We start from the raw sequence: 23,472 nt of genomic DNA on the forward strand, positions 1-23,472 counted from the left end.
ACTTGAAACTTTTTGGAACTTAAATATTTTCTACTTCTTTTTGCCATGGTTCTGGATGATACAGCTGTGAGTTGAAAATCACTGTACTATAAAATTAGAAAGAAATGCACTCACACAAATGGAAAATACAAAGAAAATGGGCAATTTCACAAAATATCCAAAGTTTACCTTTGTTTGCCGAACAGTCCCCAAGGGTCTTTAGTGAGAACATGTGAAACTCAGAATGCAGTTTGAACAACCCTGATTTAGTTGATAATAGAAGTAATAATATAGTAGTAGCTAAGATTTATCAAGAACTTTTAAGATACCAACCTACTTTTTTTTTTTTGCGGTACACAGGCCTCGCACTGTTGTGGCCTCTCCCGTTGCGGAGCACAGGCTCCGGATGCTCAGGCTCAGCGGCCGTGGCTCACGGGCCCAGCCGCTCCACGGCATGTGGGATCTTCCCGGACCGGGGCACGAACCCGTGTCCCCTGCATCGGCAGGCGGACTCTCAACCACTGTGCCACCAGGGAAGCCTACCAACCTACTCTTTTATTCTCAGTTCTACTTTTGATAGAACTGCTACATTTCCAGTCTTAACAGTTGAGGAAACTGAGACTCATCGAGTATCTTGACTGAAGTCCACAGTCCAGGGACTGGATCCCGGGACTCAAAGTCTCTGCCTTTAACACCTGCATTTTCTGCCAGGTACAGAGCACTTTCCAAATAGAACCTTCTTTGCTGTGTCCTGTGAAAGGCTCAGATCTGGTTGCTATTACAAATGTCACAGCTGCCTGACAGTTGGGGTATTGAGTTAGTTTGTCATCCATCTTCCCCCCGACTCATAAAGAAGGACAACCCCCTTTCCCCACATCAGAAATAGAATGGCATTGACTCTGAACTTTACCCCCGTTATTTTCACCTGACTGTGTCAGAGAGCAGCTCCCCGAGAGAGACAGAGCAGCCCCCAATCCAGCTGGAGGAGCTGGGAAGATGGGGCTGAGCTAGACCACAGGGGTGGGAAGTGTGGGGTACTGGGAAAAGTGCCTCTGGGGACCAGCTGTTGCAGCCTGTGAAGGATCCAGAGTCTTTGTTTAGTCCTACTCTTCCTCACTGCCCTCCTGTCCCATCCTTTTATAAGGGGGTGGGTGGGACGCAGTGAGACTGTGATGACAGGGTATTAGAAGTCTACGTCTTCTTTACTCAGCTTTGTGTGAGGACATAGCCACGTCAGATTGCATTTTTCGGACTGCTGAGCATTTATGTAGACCAAGGTTAGATCAGGTAACTCTTGTGGGTCCTCAAACGGTTCTCTGGTCCTTGCTGGCTGTGATATTATGGAGTCATAGCTGTGGGCTTGGATTCTGACTGTGTAACCTTGAGCAGTTGCTTAACTTCTCCGAGCCTCAGTTTCCTCACCTGCCAAGTAGGATGCAAAGTATTATCTCTTGGGTTGTCAGGGTCACTGAAAATAATTTACACAAGATGCCTTGCACTGTGCCTCGCACACAGAAGTCAATACAACAAATGAGAACCCCCTCTCTCTTTTTCCCTGCAAGTTATTTCTGTTATGGCCCCATCCCCTCCAACTTTCCCTTAGAGTGCTTTGAAATTTTAGCTGTGCAATTAGGTGTTTTATAGCCTAGGTTAGATAAATATAGTCTTCTTTTTTGGAACTTCCACACTAAAATATAGGGTTTTTAGGCAGTTTTCTGGTGGATACTGAGACCCCAACAGATTTAGATCTGGCATGGAGAATCTATTTAAAGTAAAGATGCTTCGACTTTAAGCATCTTCTTCAGAAATGTTTTTTAAATGCGTTAAGACTTGGGAGGACACACTCTATTCAGGTAAAAAGGGGCAGTTGGGAAATTGTCTTTTTCTGCTTTCCCTACGAAGAACAGTTTCCTCAAGTGCTCCAGCACGTTACCTTAGCCCTGTCTTTTTGGAGGCCAGGCTGGGAGGCAGTCCCCCCCGGATCTTGACACTGTCTGACCCTGAGCAACGTCAGGACTTGGTCTGGGGGCCTCATGAGTCCCTCTAACAGCCAGTTTTCTGGGCTCTCTTTAGGCCCGATCTGTTTCTCTGGATAAGCTCAGGAATGGCACTGTCTTCTGTGTGTGGGATCAGCCGTGTTAGGGTTCAGCCCAAGAAGAGCCTTCCCCGAGGAGTCTGTTACGTATGGGTGGCATGTCCTACTTTGGCTTATTCCGACTCTGAAACCTGTGCCTGGGTCTCGACTCTGTAGGGCTTGGGGGTACCTAGGATCTAGAAGAACATTATCTGTGTGTGAACTGTGAGCAGGAGGGTTGTAGAGACTCAGCACAGCCCTCGAGGGCAGGGACCGTGTCACTGTGGCCCTCACTGCGCCCAGTGCCCAGCACCAAGCCGGGTCCATAGAAAGGTTAGTAAATATTTATCCCATGAATGAATGCGGCAATTTGTGGAGCCAGGATACAGAACTACTTTGCAAGTTTTGATTCACTTTGCAAGGAAGGAAATGCAAGGACATTTTTGTTCTAAAAGGCATCTTGCAGGAATGATGGGAGAGGAGATGGCCCTCCCTTTCCCTCCCATACCTGAAGCCACAGCTGCTTGTCCCCCCAAGGCCTCATTTTTAGCCATGGATTTTCACTCCTCCCCCATCCCCACAGATGACAGCATACTCACCACCCGTCATCACCCTGCAGTGTGATGGTTGATGCCAGCTACATGTGTGCCTTTGGAAGGCTGCTGAAGGCTGCTGGCAAACCCTGTCACTGCATCGCTTTGGACCGGAAGATTAGAGTTCATGCCGATGGGTGAGATTCAGAGTTCCTTCAGTCGGGAAGGCTGGAGACTGGCTGGGCCACCTGAGCTGAAGCAGGAGATGCCGTGGTGACAAGGCTGTTGCCTGGAGGGATGCTGCTCTGGGATCATCCGGCCCAGCATGACACCCCGTGGAAAGGATGCTGAGTTGTTCTGTGTCTTCTTTACGAGAGCTGTGTGTGTGGCGCAGAACAGGAAATCTGATCAGACGCCAGGAGATAAAGAAGCCCAGAGGAAGGCACCCTGCCCTCCCACTCCCAGCTAGGGCAAGTTTCTCCCAGTGCCTGGCCTGGGTGGACCTCTGGCTCTCAGGCTTTGATGATCCTGAGGTGACACCAGAGCTTGGGCTAGAGTTTTGAAGGCAACTTTGCTTAAGAGGCAGGCCTGGGTCAGTGGAGTTTTGTGTGTGCTTCCCTTTCAAACTCCCTTGAAGCAAGCATATTGTAGGAACCTTGGAAAATAAAGAAAAGTGAAAAGGAAAATACCGATCAAACACATCTATATTCCCAGCATTCGGAGATAGCCACTGTTAACATTTTGGTGTATTTCCTTCTATCTTTTGTCCTCTCTCTTTCTCTCTGTCTCTCTGGAGTGGAAGGAAGATATACCTAAGTACACTTGTGTACATGCATGTATTATGTATATGCATGTATGTGTGTATATATACATGCACGTTTATCTGTCTCTCTAGTATTATCCATCTGCACACACACATATATGTTTGATATTCTACTTTGGTTTTATTTCACTTTATATTGTGAGCATTTCCTTGGCCTTGAGACCGCCCTTGGGGCCTGGATTAACAGTCTTTAGTGCGCAGTCTTTGTGGGCACTGTACCTCACAGCACAAAGGAGGAGTCCCATTCCCTGGGAGTGGACGGGCTTACTCTGTGGGCCCTGCAGGCTCTGCTGAGTAAATCTAGCCTGCCCCTTGCTGCCTCGTTTCCACAGGATTGCTTACCTGATGGGATCTGCTAAGTGCAAAGGTAGATGTCCTCTCAATCAGGTCACCTCATCCAACATTTGAGGGAGATCTGAACTTAAGGGTTATAAATGTCTGGACTAAAAGAAAAAGGTCCTCACAAGTCAAATACAAGTTTTTATCCTTAAAAGAAAGACTTTCTCTGTGCCCGAGACCTAAAAGGGTTGGAAAACGGAAGAACCATTCTTTCGGTCTCTCTCTCTCAGGAATGGGCTTGTTCTGGGTTTCCACTCAAGACCATCCCTGCCTGTAGAATTTGACATGGTTTTATTGACTTTTCCTTGGCCCAGTTTGGGCAGGATTTCTCTCCTGCCCAGAACAGCCTCAGACTTGTGTGAAGTAAGATGTGAGGCCGGGCTCTGGACAGCAGTAATTAATCCTTGTCTGAGCTACGCAGTGGGGATTTTCAGCCCGAGACAATGTGACAGCATCGGGTTTAACGTGGCACATGGCAGTCCCACATGGGCCCACCTCTTTCTTCTCTTTTGTCTGTGAGTGACTTTAAAGGCATGGGGTGTGTGTGTCTATGCTTGTGCGTTTGGTGTTTGGTGATCTGGAGGCCAGCATACTGCAGCAGGATCTCAAGATGACAGTGGAAAGAGCAATAAAAGGAAACACACAGGTTAAGCACACACAGCCCCGACATAATTCGATGACATAGCAAGACTGGGATTTCCTCTTCTGTTTGTTTTAGTCTGTACTTGCTCAGCTCTCATCCCCAGGGCTTAGTGCTGTAAGGGAGTGGATTTCCTCAAGTGCTGTGGATAAAACGTTTCTTCCTCTGTTATCTCCCTTGTCAATATAAATTGCTCCACTGTGTAAGTAGAGACGAAGATGCGCCTGTGTGTGTATGCCATCGTATCTGGCCCAAGCGAAATGGGCATTAAAATGACATTTTCCTCCGCGATAATCCCGTGACATTGAAAGTATACCAGTTTCTCCATTTAGTTATCGTGGAGCCATGGAATAATTCCCAGGGGCTGGGAGGGTGTAATACTCCTGCCTCTCCTTCCCGTTATGTTTATACTTTGTGTGGAAGCCTTTTATCTTGGGTGGGCTGTGGTGAGGCTCTTTGGGGCCCTTCTGTGGTGATAAGGGGAGCAGTAAGTGGAAAAGGCTGGAGGACTCACTGCAGAATAGGCAAGTGGACAAATATCTTCTAAGGGCAGAAAACTAACAGCAGCAGCATCAAGAATCCCAAGTGGCGGATGGTGAGGGCTAAAGGTGGCCCTCTATCAAGATGAGGAAGGGAACGCGGCCAAGATGAGGGTCTGTTTTTCAGGTTAAGGGGTTCAGTCCCAAAGGGGGCTTTGGGGCCTCTCCACCACACAGGATGCTGCGGGCTCTCGGTGTGAGGGGTGTGGACAGGAAGCATGCTGGTTGGGGATCTCACCTGCACAACTCACCCATTGTCAGGGGGAGGTGACCAGGAGTGTCTGATCGTGACCTCTCTGGGTGCAGGAGTGTCTGATCGTGATCTCTCTGGGTGCTGTGGGGTTCAGTAAACAGTGTCCATTCCCCTCCTATGGGGAACATTTGGTGGTGTTGAAGGACTTACAGCTGACAGCACAGAGCAAATCCACAAGGAGAGGAAAACAAGGACTTCCAGAGTCATTGTTTTTGCACGTAACTTAGCTAGCAGCTTTCTCCCCTAATGTTCTTCACTCTGCACTCTCGAACCAGAGGTGGTAATTGCGCCCCGCAAAAGATTACTTGCTAAGGGCTCTTAGTAAGTGTGCGAGTGTGTGCACACACATGTGCGTGTGTCCGTACAGTGGACACACTCAGGTCTTAGCTCACGAACAGGTTCAGCTGCCCAGCCCTTTCATTTGGGGGACTACCCGACTCCCACCCGTCTGTTCTGGGCAGCGTGTTAGTCGCTTTATTTTAGCCACATAATGAGGTACTGAGGCATTTTGTTGACCAGCCTGGGAGCCTGACAACCATATCCAGTGTTGCCATTTTGGAAACTGGATTTCTGGATGCTCAGCTGGCCTTTGCAAATTCTCCTTAAGTTCAGGCTGCTTGTTTTGGCTTCGGCAGCCTGCTAAGTGGGCCTGCACTCCTTCTAGCGTCTTTCTTCGAACTGGTATTTCCAGGTCTCTTCTGTCTGTTGAGGACAAAATGGTGACACATTGACCTTTACTCCCAAATTGCAATGACTACAAGACCCTCATCTACTCAAACGGCAATTCCTCTCAGTCCCTTCTTTGGGGTGCTTTACATATTTCCACAAACTAGTCATAATTTTACCCTTTGCCCAGAGGAACCTCATTGCTGGCAGTGCCCATAATGAGAAGGCCCGAGTCTGTGCCAGTGGAACTATCTCCGGCAGCTGCCAGAGCTGTTGGTTCAGTTGCCAGAGCAGGGCTGGGTTTCAGGCAGAGATGGGGAAAGGTCCTGCCTCATTTCCGTGTCTCTTTGTCACCTAGGCCCTGAAATAGCTCTGTGTATGCCTAGAATCTCTCAAAGTGACCTGGAACCTCTTGAACACAGCCTTTTCAGATTCTGCATCTCCTACTTTTCCCAGAATCTCACCAAGCCTCCTGTGAAAACAGTTCTGTTTGTGGACCTTGTCCTTCCAGCCAGAGGGTCTCAGTCACTGCCCAGCACCCAGCTGGGTCAGGACCAAGCCCAGTCATCTCTCACCATAGTCATTACCCCCAATCCTGACCAGTCTCCTTACTCATTCCCGTGGTTATAAACCAAATGTCACACATCACAAGGCATAAAATGCTACTAGTGAGGGTGGGACTGAGGATGGTGGGGCAGGGCCAGGATGTGCAGGAGTCGTGTCTGGGCCCCATCGCCACTAGCCAGGATGCTCAGTGATGTGTGAGATAGTTCCGTTCTTACTAATACCCGCTGGAAACTTGAAGCATGTCCCCGGGCAGAGCCTGTGGGAGTGTCCAAGGATAACCTTGTAAGGAACCACTAGCCTTGGTGGAATAAATTGCTCTTGCCAGGTAGAGAGATAGTGCTAATTTAGCAAACGCTGACTGCCAGACGTGTGTGTCATTGAGATGAATTGGCACTTAGAGCAAAACAGGTACTTAAGAACACCTTCGCTGTCCTCTTTGCTTTGCATACCAAGTCTGAGTTCTCTTGTAATCCACCATCTCTTGGATGTACCCTGAGTACAAGACCACTTTGTTGTTCCTTGTTAATATCATCAATGTAACCTTTATTTTTTTCCGGGGCTAATGGGCTGAGAGAACTGAAAAAAAAAAATCTGGGTCCTGGAGAGCACTCTGTTTATTTGATTTGGAGAGCAAGGTGTTTTTATTTACACTGGTGGCAGAGTTTGAGGGATGCGGGGTGGGGGGATGGGCCAGTGACTTTCTCTATGCCCTCGCTTCCTGAGTTCCATTGGCTAGAATTTAGTGACTGGGGTCTTGCAAGCGGGAAACAAAAATAAATGCTTTGTGCCTCTGATCAGAAGGCTTGTCGCCCTGTCGGTGATCGAGGAGGGCTAAAACCTAAACGGTTTTTAAGCTAAGGGATTCCGCTCGTTCAAAGAAATATTTTCATCTCTACCTGTTCGCTGTGTCTCCTTCTTCCTTGCCGACACGCGTGCTTGTGGCATCCCCCTGCCCCGACCTTTCCCTTCCTAGCCTCGCGGAAGTCCCTCCGGGCTGTGATGGAGAACACAGAGCCTCTCCACCGGGCCGCAATCCCACTCCCCACAGACAGCTATTTGGTTCTTGGTGCTTTTATCTCACCCAGTTGTCTCACGCAGCCACTTCCTTGGCTCATGTATGCCCCCTCTTCTCGAAATTCCTCCTGCCTTTATGTTCAGCTATAGTAACCCCCTAATCAGTCTCTCTGTTGTCTTTCACATCCCTGCCAGAGGTTTCTAAAGCTCACGTCTGATCTTGTCTTTTACTTTTTTCACTGGCTTCCAATTCTTTAAGGAAACAAAAGGCAAATGGGAGTTTTAAGACCCTCCATGATCTCACCCCAAACCTGGCCCTAAAGCCTTATGTCTTCCATAAATGGTCATTTCAAAACTATCTTTCGAATTTGCTTCTTTACTTTTGTGTACCTGTTGCTGTTGCTTAGAATGCCCTTAACAACCCTTCCTGCTTGTTGAAATCCTTTACCACCCAGTCACGGCCCCTTTTCTGAGAAATCCTCCTGCATCCTTGCAGTCTGCATTAACCTCTTGCTCTGACCCCTCAGAACATGGGGCCAGCTGCTCTGTCCCCAACACTCAGCATAGGTGCTCAGTTATTCTTTGCTGAATGGATGCCTCTTTTTCCTTCCTCTCCTCTCCTCTCCTCTCTCTCTTAAAGAGTTAGCCATCTTACATCTTGGACTTCCTGGCATCCCATTTTCAAATAGTCTATCCTTTTGTCTGTTTGTGACTTAGGCTTTGATTCCTGGTTGCTGGTTTTGAAAATGATGTCCTGATGGAGTTAGCTGTACACATGTCCGTCTTGGCAACCGGATCCACTTTTGGGGGCAGGGCCTTTGTTCTTGTTTATTTTCATAACCCCCAATGCACCTAGCCTGATGCCTGGTCATTGAAGGGGGTGGGAGGAGAAATCTCCAGAAACCTCTTTGTGTACCTATGGGAGGTCTGATGTTTTTCTTTAGTTTTGTGCTTTTCTCTTTTTTGTTTATTGAGATAGGATTTATACGCAGTACACTTCACCTTTTTTTTTTTTTTTTTTTTTTTTGCGGTACGCGGGCCTCTCACTGTTGTGGCCTCTCCCGTTGCGGAGCACAGGCTCCGGAGGCGCAGGCTCAGCGGCCATGGCTCACAGACCCAGCCACTCCACGGCGTGTGGGATCTTCCCGGACCGGGGCACGAACCCGTGTCCCCTGCATCGGCAGGTGGACTCTCAACCACTGCGCCACCAGGGAAGCCCCACTTCACCTTTTTAAGGTGTACACTTTGATGGTTTTTAACAAATTTTTGTAGTTCCATCACCACCATCATACTCAAGATAGAGACTACTGCCACCTCTCCCATTCTCTCATACTTCTCCCCCTACCTCCAATCCCCGGCAATCACAGATCTGATTTCTATCCGTATAGTTTTGCCTTTTCCAGATTGTCACGTAAATGGACCCAGACAGTATGTAGCTTTTTGAGTCTGGCTCCTTTCACTTGGAAGAATGCTTCATATTTTGGAAATCTGATGACCTGGGCCCTAACCCACACTTGATCTGTGCCCGCCTTTCTAATAGGCTGGCATGGGGCATGGTTTGGGGGTGTGGACAGGGTCTGTGTGAGTTAGAAGCTTTACCTTTGCAGCCTTGTTAGTGCCTCTTTCCATCCAGGGTCCCAGCTGCTATGTCAAACCCACTGACCCTCCCCCACCCCTCTCCCACAACGGCACCTGATGTAAGACAGCCTTGTCCCCTGGGTCCTGCTCCATCATTCCTGTACTGTGGGGGGCGCAGTGGAGGAGGGAAACTGGGTGGACAGGCTGGGGTGACCACGAAATTCCTCCCTTGGGGAGGGGGTGGGGCTGGGGTGACAGGGGTCAGGCCTCTCCTGGCTAAAGCAACAGAAGTGGTTCCAGCTGCCAAACAGCTGGAGGGGGACGTCTGCTTTCCCTCAGCAGCGTGAAAAGCCCTTTAATCGGGCGTGCTGTTGTCAGGCCTCGCTCGTGGAGGTGTGGAGAAGAAGAGCAGACGCCGCTGATACTGCAGACCTCCCCTTCCCTTTGACCTCCCTTATCTCCCCTCCTCCATCTCCGGGAGCCCCACTCTGAGGCCGGCCCTGATCGAGGCCCTCCTTTGCACCTGTGTAAATGCCGTGGCTCTGGGGTCAGGGAAGGGTGAGAGCGAGCTGGCAGAAATGGGGATGTGGATTTTCAGGGCAGATGATGGATTAGATAGAGGGTGGGTGAGTGATGTTCTCATGTGAAACGGCTCCTTGTTCCCAAAGACACGGTCCTTGGAGAAAAAGACCAAAGTCTGGTTGTGAGGATGGTGAATCCGGTGACGGGAGGCGGACAGTGCCTGATTGGAGAGTGAGCGGCCGAGCTGCATGCAGCTAGACGTCTGGAACATGGTTATCGACTTTTTTTTTTTTTTTTTTTTTTTTTTTGCGGTACGCGGGCCTCTCACTGCTGTGGCCTCTCCCGTCCGGAGCACAGGCTCCGGACGCGCAGGCTCAGTGGCCATGGCTCACGGGCACAGCTGCTCCGTGGCATGTGGGATCTTCCCGGACCGGGGCACGAACCCGTGTCCCCTGCATCAGCAGGCGGACTCTCAACCACTGCACCACCAGGGAAGCCCCTGGTTCTCGACTTTTTGTTCCAGGCACTGCTATTCCCCCTTTCAAGAGCAGACGTACCTCCCAGAAATGCTATTTAGTGCCTGAGGTCTAAAAACTTGAGCTGGACTTGGACTTACAAACATAACGGGGAAAAAAAAATCCCTCCTTGTGGAAAGCTCCCTTTGCTTGCCGAGTCCTCCTCCTCTGCTGTCCACCAGAGGGGCCGCCGCCAAGACCCCAGCCACTGATGCCAGAACTAACAACAGACAGCCCCCAGCTCCACCCTCCGGGGCTCAGCGCTCGCCGTCCTGCCTTGAAGGAGGCAGTGAGGTGTAGCAGAAAGAATCTGGGCCACTGAGTCAGACTGAGAGGCGTGGTCTACCACTTACTAGCTCAACCTGGCCAAGCCTCAGTTTACTCTTCATTCATTCACTCAATAGATATTTATTGCATCTATTGGGCGAGGCCCCTGCTGGGCACTGGGGATCCAGCAGGGTGACACCCAGCAGATTGTGGTTCCTGCCTGCAAGGAGCTTTCAGCTTAGTGGGGAGGAGGGGCAAGGAACATATAATTAAATAGTTGGTTATTTAATTACAATCGTGACCCAGGCCACAGTGGAAAGTGCAGGGTGTGTGGAGGCTTATCACAGGGTCCTGACTTAGCAGAGAAGTCAAATGCCCTGAGGAAGCGGCATCTGCACTGAGACTGAAGGATGAATAGGAGTTTATGAGGTGGAAGCACAGTCCAGGGAAAAGGGCCCACACGTGCCAAATCCCGAGGCAGGAAGGAACAGCACGAGGGGGCCAAGGATTTCCACCCAGTTCGGGGGGCTGGCACTGGGGGCCTTGACCGTGCCCGTTACCTACTCAGCAGGCACACGGGGTAGGGCTCCTCCTTCTCTTCCTTCCAAGTAGACATTAGCAGATTGGGTTGGGACACTCACCATTATTTATAACATAGAATCACTATGGAAAAAATTAATTCAGGGTGTCAAAAATATGATTAATAAATGAATCTGGCTGTTGTTCTTACTCAAGTACATGCATGTGGTAGCTCAGAAAAACCAGAGTGCTAATCACATTGGCTGTTAAATTGTCAGAGTTTCCTGCCTTAACATAACTCACTTCAGGCTTAGCAACCTTGGGCATCTCAGATGACTGCCAGACTTATGGGTGACATGACTTATCTGCAGGGTGGTGGAAAGCCTTCCAAGGCTTTGTGAGGAAAATTCTCAGGCTAAGGCCAGTTTCACTGGGAATGAATTCTAGGGACAATTACTGATGATATCTTATGATGATACTGTGGGTATATGGATACTGTCTCAGCCACTCAGCTACATTCTCTTCGGTGACTCAGGGATGTTTTTTTCCTTTCCTTAAATTCAAGGGGAAAATCCAATGGTTAATGTATGGCTTTCTTTATCTGATAGATTTTTCTTAAAAGAAAAAAAAAAGGGACCCAACAGCTTCCATTATTCTATGCATTTGAGAGTGTTAAGCTTTTGGTGGTGGTTGGACAAAGAGTATCTCTTTTTATAGTAAGTGATAGAAAAAGGATATCTTTTAGGTAAGGTTTGATATTCACCCATTCATTCTTCAAACATGTATTGAACAACTGCATTGGATCAGGCACTGGGTTAGGCCCTGTGTACATAAAGAAGAATAAGACACAGTCTTTTCTAGACATGTACCTACATAAATGATAATGAAGTATATCAAGGGTTTTGATAGGCATATGAACACAAGGCAGCAGGAGCTCCAAGGAAGTTAACAGTAGTGTTTAAAACATGAAAGCATTTGCTTCTTAGGATGATGACTTCAGTGGCGGTGTGGAATTGGAACTTGGGAGAAAGTTTGGTGGCAAAAAGTCAAACATCTATACATGAGATTTAGGATTGAAAGAAGTCATCGTGGATAAAAGAAGAAAACCTGCTGGAGAGAGAGGCCCAGCCAGGCTCCCTGCCACTTCAGGCACTCCAACTAGGCACCAGTGCCTGAAGTCACAGTGTATGCTCCAGGCCCCAGCCATGCTCCCAGATGAATGCAGCCTGGTTGTTATCTCAGCTGAAACCATGTGGATCAGAAGAACCTCCCAGCTGAGCCCAGCCAACCCAGAGAATTGGGAGAAACGATGAATAGTTTGAAGCCACTGAGTATGGGGGTGGTTTGTTTTCCAGCAATTGATGAGTGAAACAAAAAAGTTAAAAGTGAGTAGCCGAAGCTGTGTTATGAATGAATTTATTTAAAAAAACCCCTCAAATTATTTGAGTTTGGCCTGTGATTTTTAGTCTGATATCATAAAGGGAATGCCACTTGCTCCTCCAACTTGTGGACCTCACACTTCCAAACCATTGCCCTGGTTGTAGAGTACAGTTCCTGCCCCCTCTTCTATACCTGGGAAAAATATAGATATAGGCATGTTTCCAGCAAGATGCCTTTTTAGAATTTTAGATGCTGGTGAAATCAGCATGGTACAGGTGGAAGTTAAGGCTGTGAAACCAACTCCCTATTATAAAGAATTGAACATCTCCTCCCAGATGGAACCTTAGGCTGCCTCTGTTGTTCCCTCTATTGTCATGGAAACTTGGCAGTCTGTCAAACCTAACACAGCTTGTGGTACTGGAGTGGTCTCCCTGAGCAAAAGCTGTGGCAGGGTTTACATTCTGCTCTTCTGGAACCTGAGGGCAAGGATCAACGTGTGCGCATTTCAGACAGAAGGGACTGTAGGTCTAACATTGCTTTCATTTACCCCCACCTCTTCTCTGGTGGACACAGCCCCCATCGGCAGCTCCCTTTTCCGGTAGGAAGGATGGATTGTTTTTATGTATTTCAAGTGCTTGTCCTCCTTTACAGATGCGAGCAGAACACAAAATGCTGTGTGTTTGCTTTGGAATCGCTCACTCCCCAAGGAGAGAGGGAGGGAATAGGAACCGTTTGCAAATGCACAATTGTCCCGGCCCCTTTCGTTTGGTTTCTGTATTACACAATCATACTTAACATAATTATTTTGTTTTTGTTGTCTTTTGGTGAGGAAGAAGGAAGGGAAGGGATGTGAGGATTTTTATGAAAATACTATTTCCTCCCCAGAGGGAAATGGTTTAGCGTCTGCCTCGTCGGGGAGACAGCTTGCCTCTGCCCAGCACCAAAACTTTCCACCAACTCTGATTGCTCTTGAGCCCACAACAGACTTCTGTGGCCCGGGGGTTCAGTTCCAGCAGGGTGACTCAGACCCTTCAAGCTTTGTCTGTGGGCCGAGAGAAATGACCCAGTCATGGGAGGTCCTGGGTACTTGCAGCCTGTCCCTCTTGTCTCCAGAAGAGAAGAAAACTCTGTCTTTGTGACTGCAGGTGGACTGTGTTGAACTCCTGGGATGTTCTGCTGTTGAAACCCATAATAACGAATTCATGATTTCATGTCCAGTTTCCAAATGCAGATATTATCGCAGGATCTGCTTCTTGGTCCAGTCTGTCGTAGCTTGGCTCAACTAGGAGAAACTCCAGTGAGGGTGAGCCATTCTCTCCCCACCCCCCCGCCCCTCCCCACAATAGCTGTGCTCGTCAATCTGGCAGCCACTAGCCACATATGGCTATGCAAAGTTAAGTTAACTAAATGCAACCAAAGATTTAGTCCTTCAGTTGCATTAGCTACGATTTAGTGCTTCATAGCCACACGTGGCTTGTGGCTTCCACACTGGATGGCACAGATATAGAACATGTCCATCACTGCAGAAAGTTCTTTTGGACTCTGTGGCTTTGTAGCATTGCTGAGTCCCAAGAATGAAATCTTCTCTTGGTCCTGTGGTATCCTGTTCCCTTGCTGCATGATCGATGTCAGGTTGCTTGTTCTCTCCACCCTAGAGTGCAAGCTCGTTGAGGGCAGGACTATGCTGGCTGTGTTCTGCTTCCCATGCCTTGCATGCAGGGGGCATCGTAGTGCTTGCTTGTTAAGTATAAAAGTGGATCAGTGGATGGCTGAACAAGCAGTGTTTGTGGACCCAAGTAATGCCTTAGGGTCCCTGGAGGTTTGGGTGAACGTATTAGGGCATAGTCATTAATGGACAAAGAAGATGTGGTGTATATATATATGTACATATATATACATATATACATATATATAATGGAATACTACTCAGCCATAAAAAAGAATGAGACGTTGCCACTTGCAACAGCATGGATGGACTTGGAGGGTATTACACTTAGTGAAATAAGTCAGGCAGAGAAAGACAAATACTGTATGACATCACTTATATGTGGAATCTAAAAAATACAACAGACTAGTGAATATAACAGAAAAGAAACAGACTCACAGATATAGAGAACAAACTAGTGGTTGCCAGTGGGGAGAGGGAAGGGGAGAGGGGTAAGATAGGGGTAAAGGATTAAGAGGTAAAGACAGCTATGTATAAAATGAATAAGCTGCACAATACAGCCTTATAAATAAGGCTGTATTGTACAGCACAGGGAATATAGACAATATTTTGTGATAACTATAAATGGAGTATAATCTTGAAAAATTGTGTATCACTGATTGTACACCAGAAGCTTATTCAAAATGGTAAATCAACTATACCTCAATAAAAAAAAACAAACCTCCATTTTATAGAACTCATTGTCTTTTTTGGTTCCTAAAATAGATACAAATTAGTCACCACAGATGATTGGAGATGGTCTTTAGCAACGGTCCTGGACTGTTTCAGAACTTTTTCCCTTGGCCTTGGGGGCCAGTCATTTCTAGATGGACCCTTTTGGGAGCTCTTCTGAAGCTGGAAGGATCTCCATGTGTGGAGACAGGTGGGGCTTCTTCTGAAGCTGCCTTTAACCTGTCTGTCTCCACGCAGTGTTCCCCTAGTTATGAAGCTGGTCTCCGGCAGAGCTGCCATGGCATCTCTGTTGGCCCAGGGCAGACCATTTCCAAACCAAATTTATGGCCTGTTCTTCAACACCACAGGGATGCCTGCAGCTCCCCTCTCCCATGAGCTGTGAAGAGACAACAGGGCAACCTCTTTGAGTTTGAAAAGAAACCGTGTCTTCCACAATTCCTCTTTTTTGCAGGTAAACAAAGCTGTATGAGGAGCTTCTCACGGTAGGTTTAAAGTGCCTGGAGGGCAGGGCTGTCTTATCTGATCTTCAGCAGTTGGTGTCTCACATGGAGTAGGCTCTTGGTAAACAGTTTTTGACTTGGGAATCCAGTTGTTTGTTTGTTTGTTGTTTTTCCATTAGAGTTTATTACAAGATATTGAATATAGTTCCCTGTGCTATACAGTAGGACCTTGTTTTTTTGCTTTTTATATAGTAGTTCGTATCTGCTAATCCCAAACTGAATCCAATTTTGCAATTGGGTCAGAGTTTCTGTTTGCAGTGTTACTCTGTGATAATTCAAGGCAGTTCAGTGTAGTGGTTAGGAGCGTGGCTCTGGAGCCAGGCCCTGGGTGTCAAGTTCAGCACTGACGCACACTTAGCGTACCCTGCCTCCTAGGGCTATTGGGAAGGTTAAATTAGTTAACGTATCGTAAGTGACATATGATTATCAGCACTTATTATTATCACTCTTCAGACTTAAGGTCTGGCAACCAGATCCCTCTGTGACCAAGGATGAGTTCCTTGATTTTCCCAGGTGTTAGAAGATACGGGTATTTCTCTCCTTGTGTGATCGTGAGAACAAAGGGCATGCTGTTCCCTGGCTCCTGGGGATTGACATGGCAAAATAACTAACAAATAGGTCTTAAAAGCAGGGTCTGACTTCATGTAAGTAGCCCTGACTTCCACGGACCAGGAGAGAGTAGCGTGACAGCAGTGTCTTGATCTGTTCTTGGACAGCTTTGAGGCTACTGGTTGGCCTGCAAGCCAGAGTGTGAGAACACTGATCCCAGCCTCTGGCCGGCGCCTGCTGCTCACCAGGCAGAACTACAGAGCCAGGTCTGGCTGCATTTCTAGGCTGCAGACAGATGAGGAATGAGTCTGAGGGAAGAAGAGAGACTTCTAGTCCAGCTTTGCTGGTTGCAGCCACCTGGGTCCTGTGCGCATCCAGGTGCCCACAGCCAGGGCTTCCAAGCCTGCATCATTCAGCTGGACCTTTGGGTCCCAAGTTTTCCCTGGTGCCCAGTGGGTCGGAGGCTTAGAGGGCTGTAGTGGCAGAGGGGCCTGGGTTGGGGATGGAGAGAGAAGAGACTCACCTCTCAGCCTCGGAGATAACTTACGTTCTGAAGTGGAGCTAGGGCAAGAAGCTGTGGCCCACCTCTGCCCACCATGTAATGTGAGAGGGAGGGGAAAAGCTTAGAAAGGGAGATGGGGGGTGGGGTAGGGGAGTGGCCCAGTGATCCCCGGGGATGGCAGGAGCCTGGGACACCAGGCCTGTCACGTCACACCAGCTGGTTTGGAGGTAAATGCTGTGTGGGAAAGGCTGCTTCAGGGATGCGTTCATCCCACAAATAATCAAGTACTGCAGCATTGTGCTGGATGCTGGAGATGTATTCACGGACAGAAGAGACAGAATCCTTGTCTTCTTGGAGCTCAGAGTGGGGGATTCCATTGCTAATCAAATCACAAAATCAATTCATCATCAAACTATGTTATGAGCCCTGAAGGAAAAGTGTGGGGTGGGTGAGAGGTTATTAGAGGGGGACCTGTCCTCACCTGTGAGAGTCAGGGAGAACCTCCCAGATGAACCCAAATCTGAGCAGGGGTGGGAGGAAAGGGAGAAGGAACAGTGTGTCTAAAGGCCCAGGGGTAGGAGCAAATGTAGCCCATTTGGGAACTGGAAAGTTGGCCAGTGTGCCCGACCAGCAGGGAGCAAGGTGGGGACAGAACAGGAAGAGCTGAGGCCAGAGAAGGGGCCCCAGTGTCAGATCTGCCAGGCCAGGAGACCATGTGAAGGTCCCCAGGGACAGAGGGGCACCACTCAAGGGTTTTAAGCAGGGGCAGCCTGAGGGAAGTTGATCCTGTGCAGGGGTGAGTTGTGGATTGTATTGTCCAGTTATTGTTTTCCAGCTGTATTCTGCAGTTGTTAACAGGGCTTCACTGGGAAAGGGGTTCATGGTCAAATAAGTTTGGGAGATACATAATCACATATGCTCTTGATCTGGTTATCTATTGCTGTGTAACAAACCACTCGAAACTTAATGCCTTGCTGTACGCCTGAAACATTATAAATCAACTGTACTTCAATAGAAAAAAATTTTTTTAACTTAATGGCTTAAAACAACAACTTATTAACTCTCACGGTTCTGGCGAGTTGACTGGGCTCAGCTGGGCGGGTCTTGCTCAGGGTCTCTCAAGCAGTTACTCGTTTTCATCTCTGTTAGTTGCAGTCAGATGATTGCTGAGGTTAGACTCATCTGAAGGCTTCCTCACTCACATGTCTCTGTGCCCGTGTTGGTTGGGCATTTCTCTCTCCACTTGGTTTCGCCTCATGTTAGCTTGGGCTTCCTCCTAGCATGGCAGTCTCAGTGTTGTTGGGCTTCTTACGTGGTGGCTGGTTTCCCCCAGAGTGAGTGTTGCAAGAGGCCCGGGAAGAAACTGCAAGGCTTCATGTAACCTTGCTCAAAAGTCCCAGAACATCACTGCCACAGCATTTTATTGGTCAAGCAAGTTACTGAGGCTGGCGCAGATTCAAAGGAGGGGAATTAGACTCCACAGCTCAACAGGAAGAGTAGCAAATACTTTGCAGTATCTTTGGTATCTTGGTATCTTGATATCTTTGGTATCTTTAATCTGCTCTACCTCTTGGAGATTCATAATGCGTACGAATGTACCAAAGGCGTCTGGGAAGTTCTGCAGTAAAGAAAACTGTTTAACTCCGCATTTCACAATCTGATGATGATGATATATTAAATCAGGAAATTCCTTTCTCATAGAAAATTGCTTAACTTGTATTCTGCCAGAGAGCAGTGGGCAGAATGGAAAGGTGATAGATCTGGGGGCTCAGTACTACTTTCTAATCAATAAAACTTTCCAGAGATGGAAAGTAGAGATTGCTAGTGAGTTCCTGGTTTGGGGAGGTACCCAAATAGAGCCAAGTGCAGAGACCATCAGCATGGACCAGGAGACCAGCTGTCCCAATGGTGAAAGCTTGGATTTGACCTCTGACCAATCTAGGTTCAAATTCACCACTTAGAGCTGTGTAAAACCCGGCAAGTTACCTCTCCCTAGCCTTCCGTTTCCTTATCTACAAAGTAGGTATTTCCTATTCCATAGGGTTGTGAGGATTAATGAGATCCTGTATGTGAATTACTGAGCACAGGATGCCTTCCTTGGTTAGCGTTTGTGGCTGCTTAGTTTCCTACCACTTCTAGGGCTTAATAACTTTCGGTTTATTCTGGACTTGCTTCCCAAGGGCAAACGAGTATTGTAAGTCATGGACTCATCCTTACTTTTCTTGCAAAAGTAACCTCTGTACCCTTTCACTTTTTTTCCAACCTAGTTTCTCATAAGTGACCGTGACCCTCAGTGCAACCTCCACTGCTCCAGGACTCAACCCAAACCTATCTGTGCCTCTGACGGCAGGTCCTACGAGTCCATGTGTGAGTACCAGCGAGCCAAGTGCCGAGACCCAACCCTGGGTGTGGTACATCGAGGTAGATGCAAAGGTGAGTGTGCACGTGCCCAGCAGAGGAGAGATACCTGAGCACCATGCTCCCTGCATGGGGCACTCCCCATAGGGAGAGCTCAGAATGAGTCTATATCCATTTCACTTGCCAACCTCTCCCCATGTCCTTTCCACCGGGCAATGTGGGAAGGAGGACTGGCCCAGTGAAGGATGAGTACTTTTCTGGCTTTTAAACACCGCCACCAGGGCTTAGAGAGATGTGCTATTTGGCTAGTGCTTTTATTTTTTATTATTATTATTTTTTTTGTAGAGGTGCTTAAAATGGCAAGACATTGTGGCTGGCTCCTAAATAGGGATTCCACATTGTTGGCCAACAGATGTATTTTGTTTGGTCAGCTCACATGTTTAAAAATATTTAAAACATTTGAGACAGCATTTAAAAGTTGGGAAATTCAACCTAAAAGTCTGGATTTTTGTTCTTCCCATAAAAAATTGGAAGCTCTGGTGATGTTACTGAGTTCCCTCCTTCAAGGCAAACATGTGGCTGGAGCTGAGTAGTAGCTACGTCCTCCCGTTTTCCAGTTTGCCACAGTCCTCAGCACTCCCTATGGTATTGCCAAGCTGAATGCCGTTCTTCACACGCCCAGCCCCTTCTCTAATTTATATCACTTTCCTACGCCCTGTAGGTATGTGAGTTTGTGACCCCTGGACTGGTCAGAGCTATTATAGGAATTGTGGGAGGCTAAGCCAGCTGCTCTCGAATTCTGATTTCCCAAAGAAAGTGCTTGCAGTTCTTGAACTACAAAACATCTTTGAGACTCCTTGGGCTTGCGTGTTTTTGAATAAACCCAGTGAAAAATAATAGAAGCAGAACATTTTTTTCCCTAGGAGGGCCTGGGGATACTTGGGAGAAAAAGAATAAACAGACCTTCGTATAAATATGACCACCCCCCACCCAACTTTTCTGAGTACCACTAAGAGGAAGGTGAGGCCACGTGGCACTCACCAGCCCCTGCCCTTGTGCCCTTGGAACAGCCAGCTGGCTGTGTGTGGGCCCCCTGCACGGCTTTTCCCCCAGCATTTCTAGAACCAGCAGCTGCTTTGTCCATGGCTCCTGTGTGGGATCCAAGCGAATCTCAAATGCACTCCTCCCTCTTTTAGACGCTGGCCAGAGCAAGTGTCGCCTGGAGCGGGCTCAGGCCCTCGAGCAAGCCAAGAAGCCCCAGGAGGCGGTGTTTGTCCCGGAGTGCAGCGAGGATGGCTCCTTTACCCAGGTAGGCCTTGGCCACGTCTCTCAGGCCTGGGTCCTGGGCTGAGGCTGGGGGGAAGGGCCTGGGAGCAGGAGGGCCCTGAGAGCCTCGCTTTCTGGAAACAGCTGAGGACTCTCTGACACCCTCCATGTTGCTTTCTGGGGCCGGCCTCCCCCTCCTGGGCCCCATGCCACCCCTTGCCAGCTGGCAGTGGGTCCTGAAAGGCTCATGCAGGTACGAGCCAGGAAACTGGCATTGCTTGGTCCCCATCCTCCCTGCTGGCCGTCTTCATTTTTCTCTTCTGTCAAATGTAGGCTGATTATTTTTTCTTATCCTCGCCAGTTTCCATGGGCAACCCCCGTATTCCCTTCACTGTTTATTACTACCCGTTTTATATGCCCCTCCTTCCCACCCCCAAACCTCTAACAAAGCTCTGCTCCCTTTGAGCGTAAAGTGTCTGGGGGTTGTGGAGTGTGAGTGCATGTGTGGGTGTGTGGTATCTGTGTGTCTGTGTGTGTGTGTGTGTGTATCTGTGTGTGCGTATGGTGTATGTTGTGTGGTGTGTGATATTGTGTGCATGTGTTGTGTGGTTTCTGCGTGTGTGTGAGGGTTGTCTGTGTGTGTGTGTCTGTGTGCGGTGTATGTGTGTGGTATCTGTGCATGTGTGTCTGTATTGTGTGGTTTCCGTGTGTGGGCGGGGTTGTCTGTGTATGTGAGTGCCTGTGTATGTGTGTGTGGTATATGCGTGTGATGTGTGGTATGTGGTATCTGTGTGTGTGTGTGTGTGGTGTCTGCATGTGCGTGCATGTACACTCGTGTGTGCATACACTCAGATTCTAAAATTTCCTTTCAGGCAGTCCTACCTCTGATCCTGTATGATCTGCTGGCTAGAGCTTGTGTAAAAGTAATGCTGGCTATGTTGAAGTTGGCACAGACTGAAACACGGGCAGCATGGGACAAGGGGTGGTAAAGCTTTCAGGCTGCAGGTGGGGACACAGTCTAGGGGCAGAGGTGGCTCTAAGAAAGTGGGGAGGACCACTGGACAAGGGTGGGTCAGCACTTGCTTGGGACGGGCCTGGTGCCCAGACTCCCTCTGTGGAGTGGAGTAGCGTCCGGGGACTACCACCTGAGGGCTGGAAACAGAGGCCTCAGGACTTACACAGCTTCCCAGTAATCCTGAGTCTTGGGGCAAAGGCCGTAGGCTGGCCTCTGGTCCACTGGGTTTCAGGTTTCATTTCAGGGCTGGGCCCAGGGGATTGCTGATTTCAGACGGAGGGCAGGTGGAAGTGGAAATGGGAGGGGTGGTGAGGTCGGGACTCCGTATTTTTTAAAGTTTCCCCGCTGATTCAAGTGTTCAGCCAGTTAGCCATAAAAAGAAACGAAACTGAGTTATTTGTAGTGAGGTGGATGGACCTAGAGTCTGTCATACAGAGTGAAGTAAGTCAGAAAGAGAAAAACAAATACCGCATGCTAACACATATATATGGAATCTAAAAAAACAGTCATGAAGAACCTAGGGGCAGGATGGGAATAAAGACACAGACCTACTGGAGAATGGACTTGAGGATATGGGGAGGGGGAAGGTGTAAGCTGGCACAAAGTGAGAGAGTGGCATGGACATATATACACTACCAAACGTAAGGTAGATAGCTAGTGGGAAGCAGCCGCATAGCACAGGGAGATCAGCTTGGTGCTTTGTGACCACCTGGAGGGGTGGGATAGGGAGGGTGGGAGGGAGGGAGACGCAAGAGGGAAGGGATATGAAAACATATGTATATGTATAACTGATTCACTTTGTTATAAAGCAGAAACTAACACACCATTGTAAAGCAATTATGCTCCACTAAAGATGTTTAAAAATAATAATCCATAAATAAAATTAAAAGACAACCAATAAAGTAGAGTTTTAAAAAAGAAAAAAAAAAAGTGTTCAGCCAGGATCGAGAACCACAGGGTTAAGCTGACCTTGGCTGCCCGCCCTGTGAGAGGTGCTTTTATTCATTTTCTCACTTAAGTCTCACCACAAGCCTGCCAGGTAGGTGTTAGCGTCCTCATTTACAGAAGATGCAATCACAGCGGGTCGCAGAGTGGCCAGGGAGCTGGGAGTCCAACTCAGATCCCTCCAGCTCCAAAGCCCTCAATACTCTTGCTGTTCTCTGAACTGGCAGCTTTAAAGGAGGCTCTGAGTGCTCGCTTCGGCAGCACGTGTACTAAAATCGGAACGATACAGAGAAGACGAGCATGGCCAGGGGTGACACGCAAATTCGTGAAGCGTCCCATGTTTTATCGTGACTCCACCCCGTCTCAAAATTCTCCCAGAAATGTGACTCTTTAATGTGTAGCTATCATAATAAATAAAATAAACGTATGGTGCAAAATTTTAGATGAAATGTATAAAAATATTAAAATTCATATCTATATAAAAAACAAATATGTACTAAAATTCCATTCTGAGAGGTTTAATCAAGTTCTCTCCTTTAACTTGAATATTATACTGTTTTGTTTCTTTTCTATAGAAATAAAAATGCCTATTAAAAAAAAAAACAAAGGAGGCTCTGAGGTGGAGACTGGAGGAAGGCAGTGTAGTGCGGTAGTTAGCACACTGCTCCTGGAGCTAGATGGCCTGGGCATGCATGCACGCACCACCTCAGGCGCGTCGCTGAACTTCCCTGGGTCACAGTACCCTTATGTGAAAAATGGAGACTGTGATCTCCATTATCGTCCTATGTGGTAATAATTATTATTATATTATATGTGTTACATGTTACTATTATTATTACTATTATTGAGTATTACCGTAGCTTACCTCATAGGGTTGTGATGAGGATTAAATGAGTTAACACATGTAAAATCTTTGGAACACATAAATGCTATATGAATAGCTCTCATTATCATCATCATTATCCCCATCTCTACTCTGGTTCTACTGCTCAAATCTTCCCAAGATGTTACAGATGATGTCCCCTAAGGAAAAGAAAGTCTTTTGTCGAACCTTCCCCCCCAACAATTCTTTATCATTTTTTCTAGTGAAAAGAGTGCAGGTGATCTTTGTGCTGAGAATTCATGTATGCGGGAGAAAATCAAACCCCTCACAGTTGAGTTTGGGGCTGAGACGGGGGTAATAAGGAGGAGGCGGAATCCTTTCTTCCCCCTTTCTCTAGACCTCTGTAATTCTGAGTGTGTTACTTATGAGAACGGTTGACCCCTGCCCCCTTGGTTCTGAAGTGTTTGCTGCCTCGTGACAGACAGCCGCTGGCCAGCTTTTGTTTCGGTGAGGCCAGGCTGGACCAGGTGGTGTTTGCTGGGGAGGGGAACTTCCAGATTAGTCCAGGCAGAATTGCTAAGTGAGGGGGCCCCTGAAGTGCAGCAAAGGGTGGATAGACAGTCAAGAGCCCCCTCATTTGTTTGACACGCTAAGCACTGCCATGTGTCTGCAGGCTTGAGGCTGGATCACCCCGGTGGGCAGCCAGGAAGCCAGACAGCTGGTCAGTCCTCGTTACAGGGATTGAAATGGATGTGCCTTTCCCCTTGATCAAAGACACTGCAATAACTTCACAAAATGAGTCTGCCTCTTTGAGTGTGCTTCAGTTGTACTGACAGGCTGCCAAAAGGCTAGGAGAAAAAAAATGCTTTTCTCCCTCCTCCAGCCTCCACTGTCTCTTAGCTGGACTT

General features: G+C 48.0%; 1 protein-coding gene and 1 pseudogene across 3 annotated transcripts in view; both read left to right on the forward strand.

Annotated features, from left to right (window-relative positions):
- Positions 1-23,472, forward strand: part of SMOC1 (SPARC related modular calcium binding 1) — a 156,767-nt gene that overhangs the window by 47,720 nt on the left and 85,575 nt on the right. For all 3 annotated transcript variants that reach the window (XM_030855368.2, XM_030855369.2, XM_030855370.2), the window contains exons 2-3: positions 18,425-18,590; positions 19,712-19,824. In XM_030855368.2, the coding sequence (XP_030711228.1) occupies positions 18,425-18,590; positions 19,712-19,824 (279 nt within the window). The remainder of the gene's footprint in view (positions 1-18,424; positions 18,591-19,711; positions 19,825-23,472) is intronic.
- On the forward strand, positions 21,987-22,086 carry LOC115852494 (U6 spliceosomal RNA; annotated as a pseudogene).

The sequence above is a fragment of the Globicephala melas genome, chromosome 2, assembly GCF_963455315.2.
Source record: "Globicephala melas chromosome 2, mGloMel1.2, whole genome shotgun sequence".
In the NCBI taxonomy this organism is placed as follows: Eukaryota; Metazoa; Chordata; class Mammalia; order Artiodactyla; family Delphinidae; genus Globicephala; species Globicephala melas.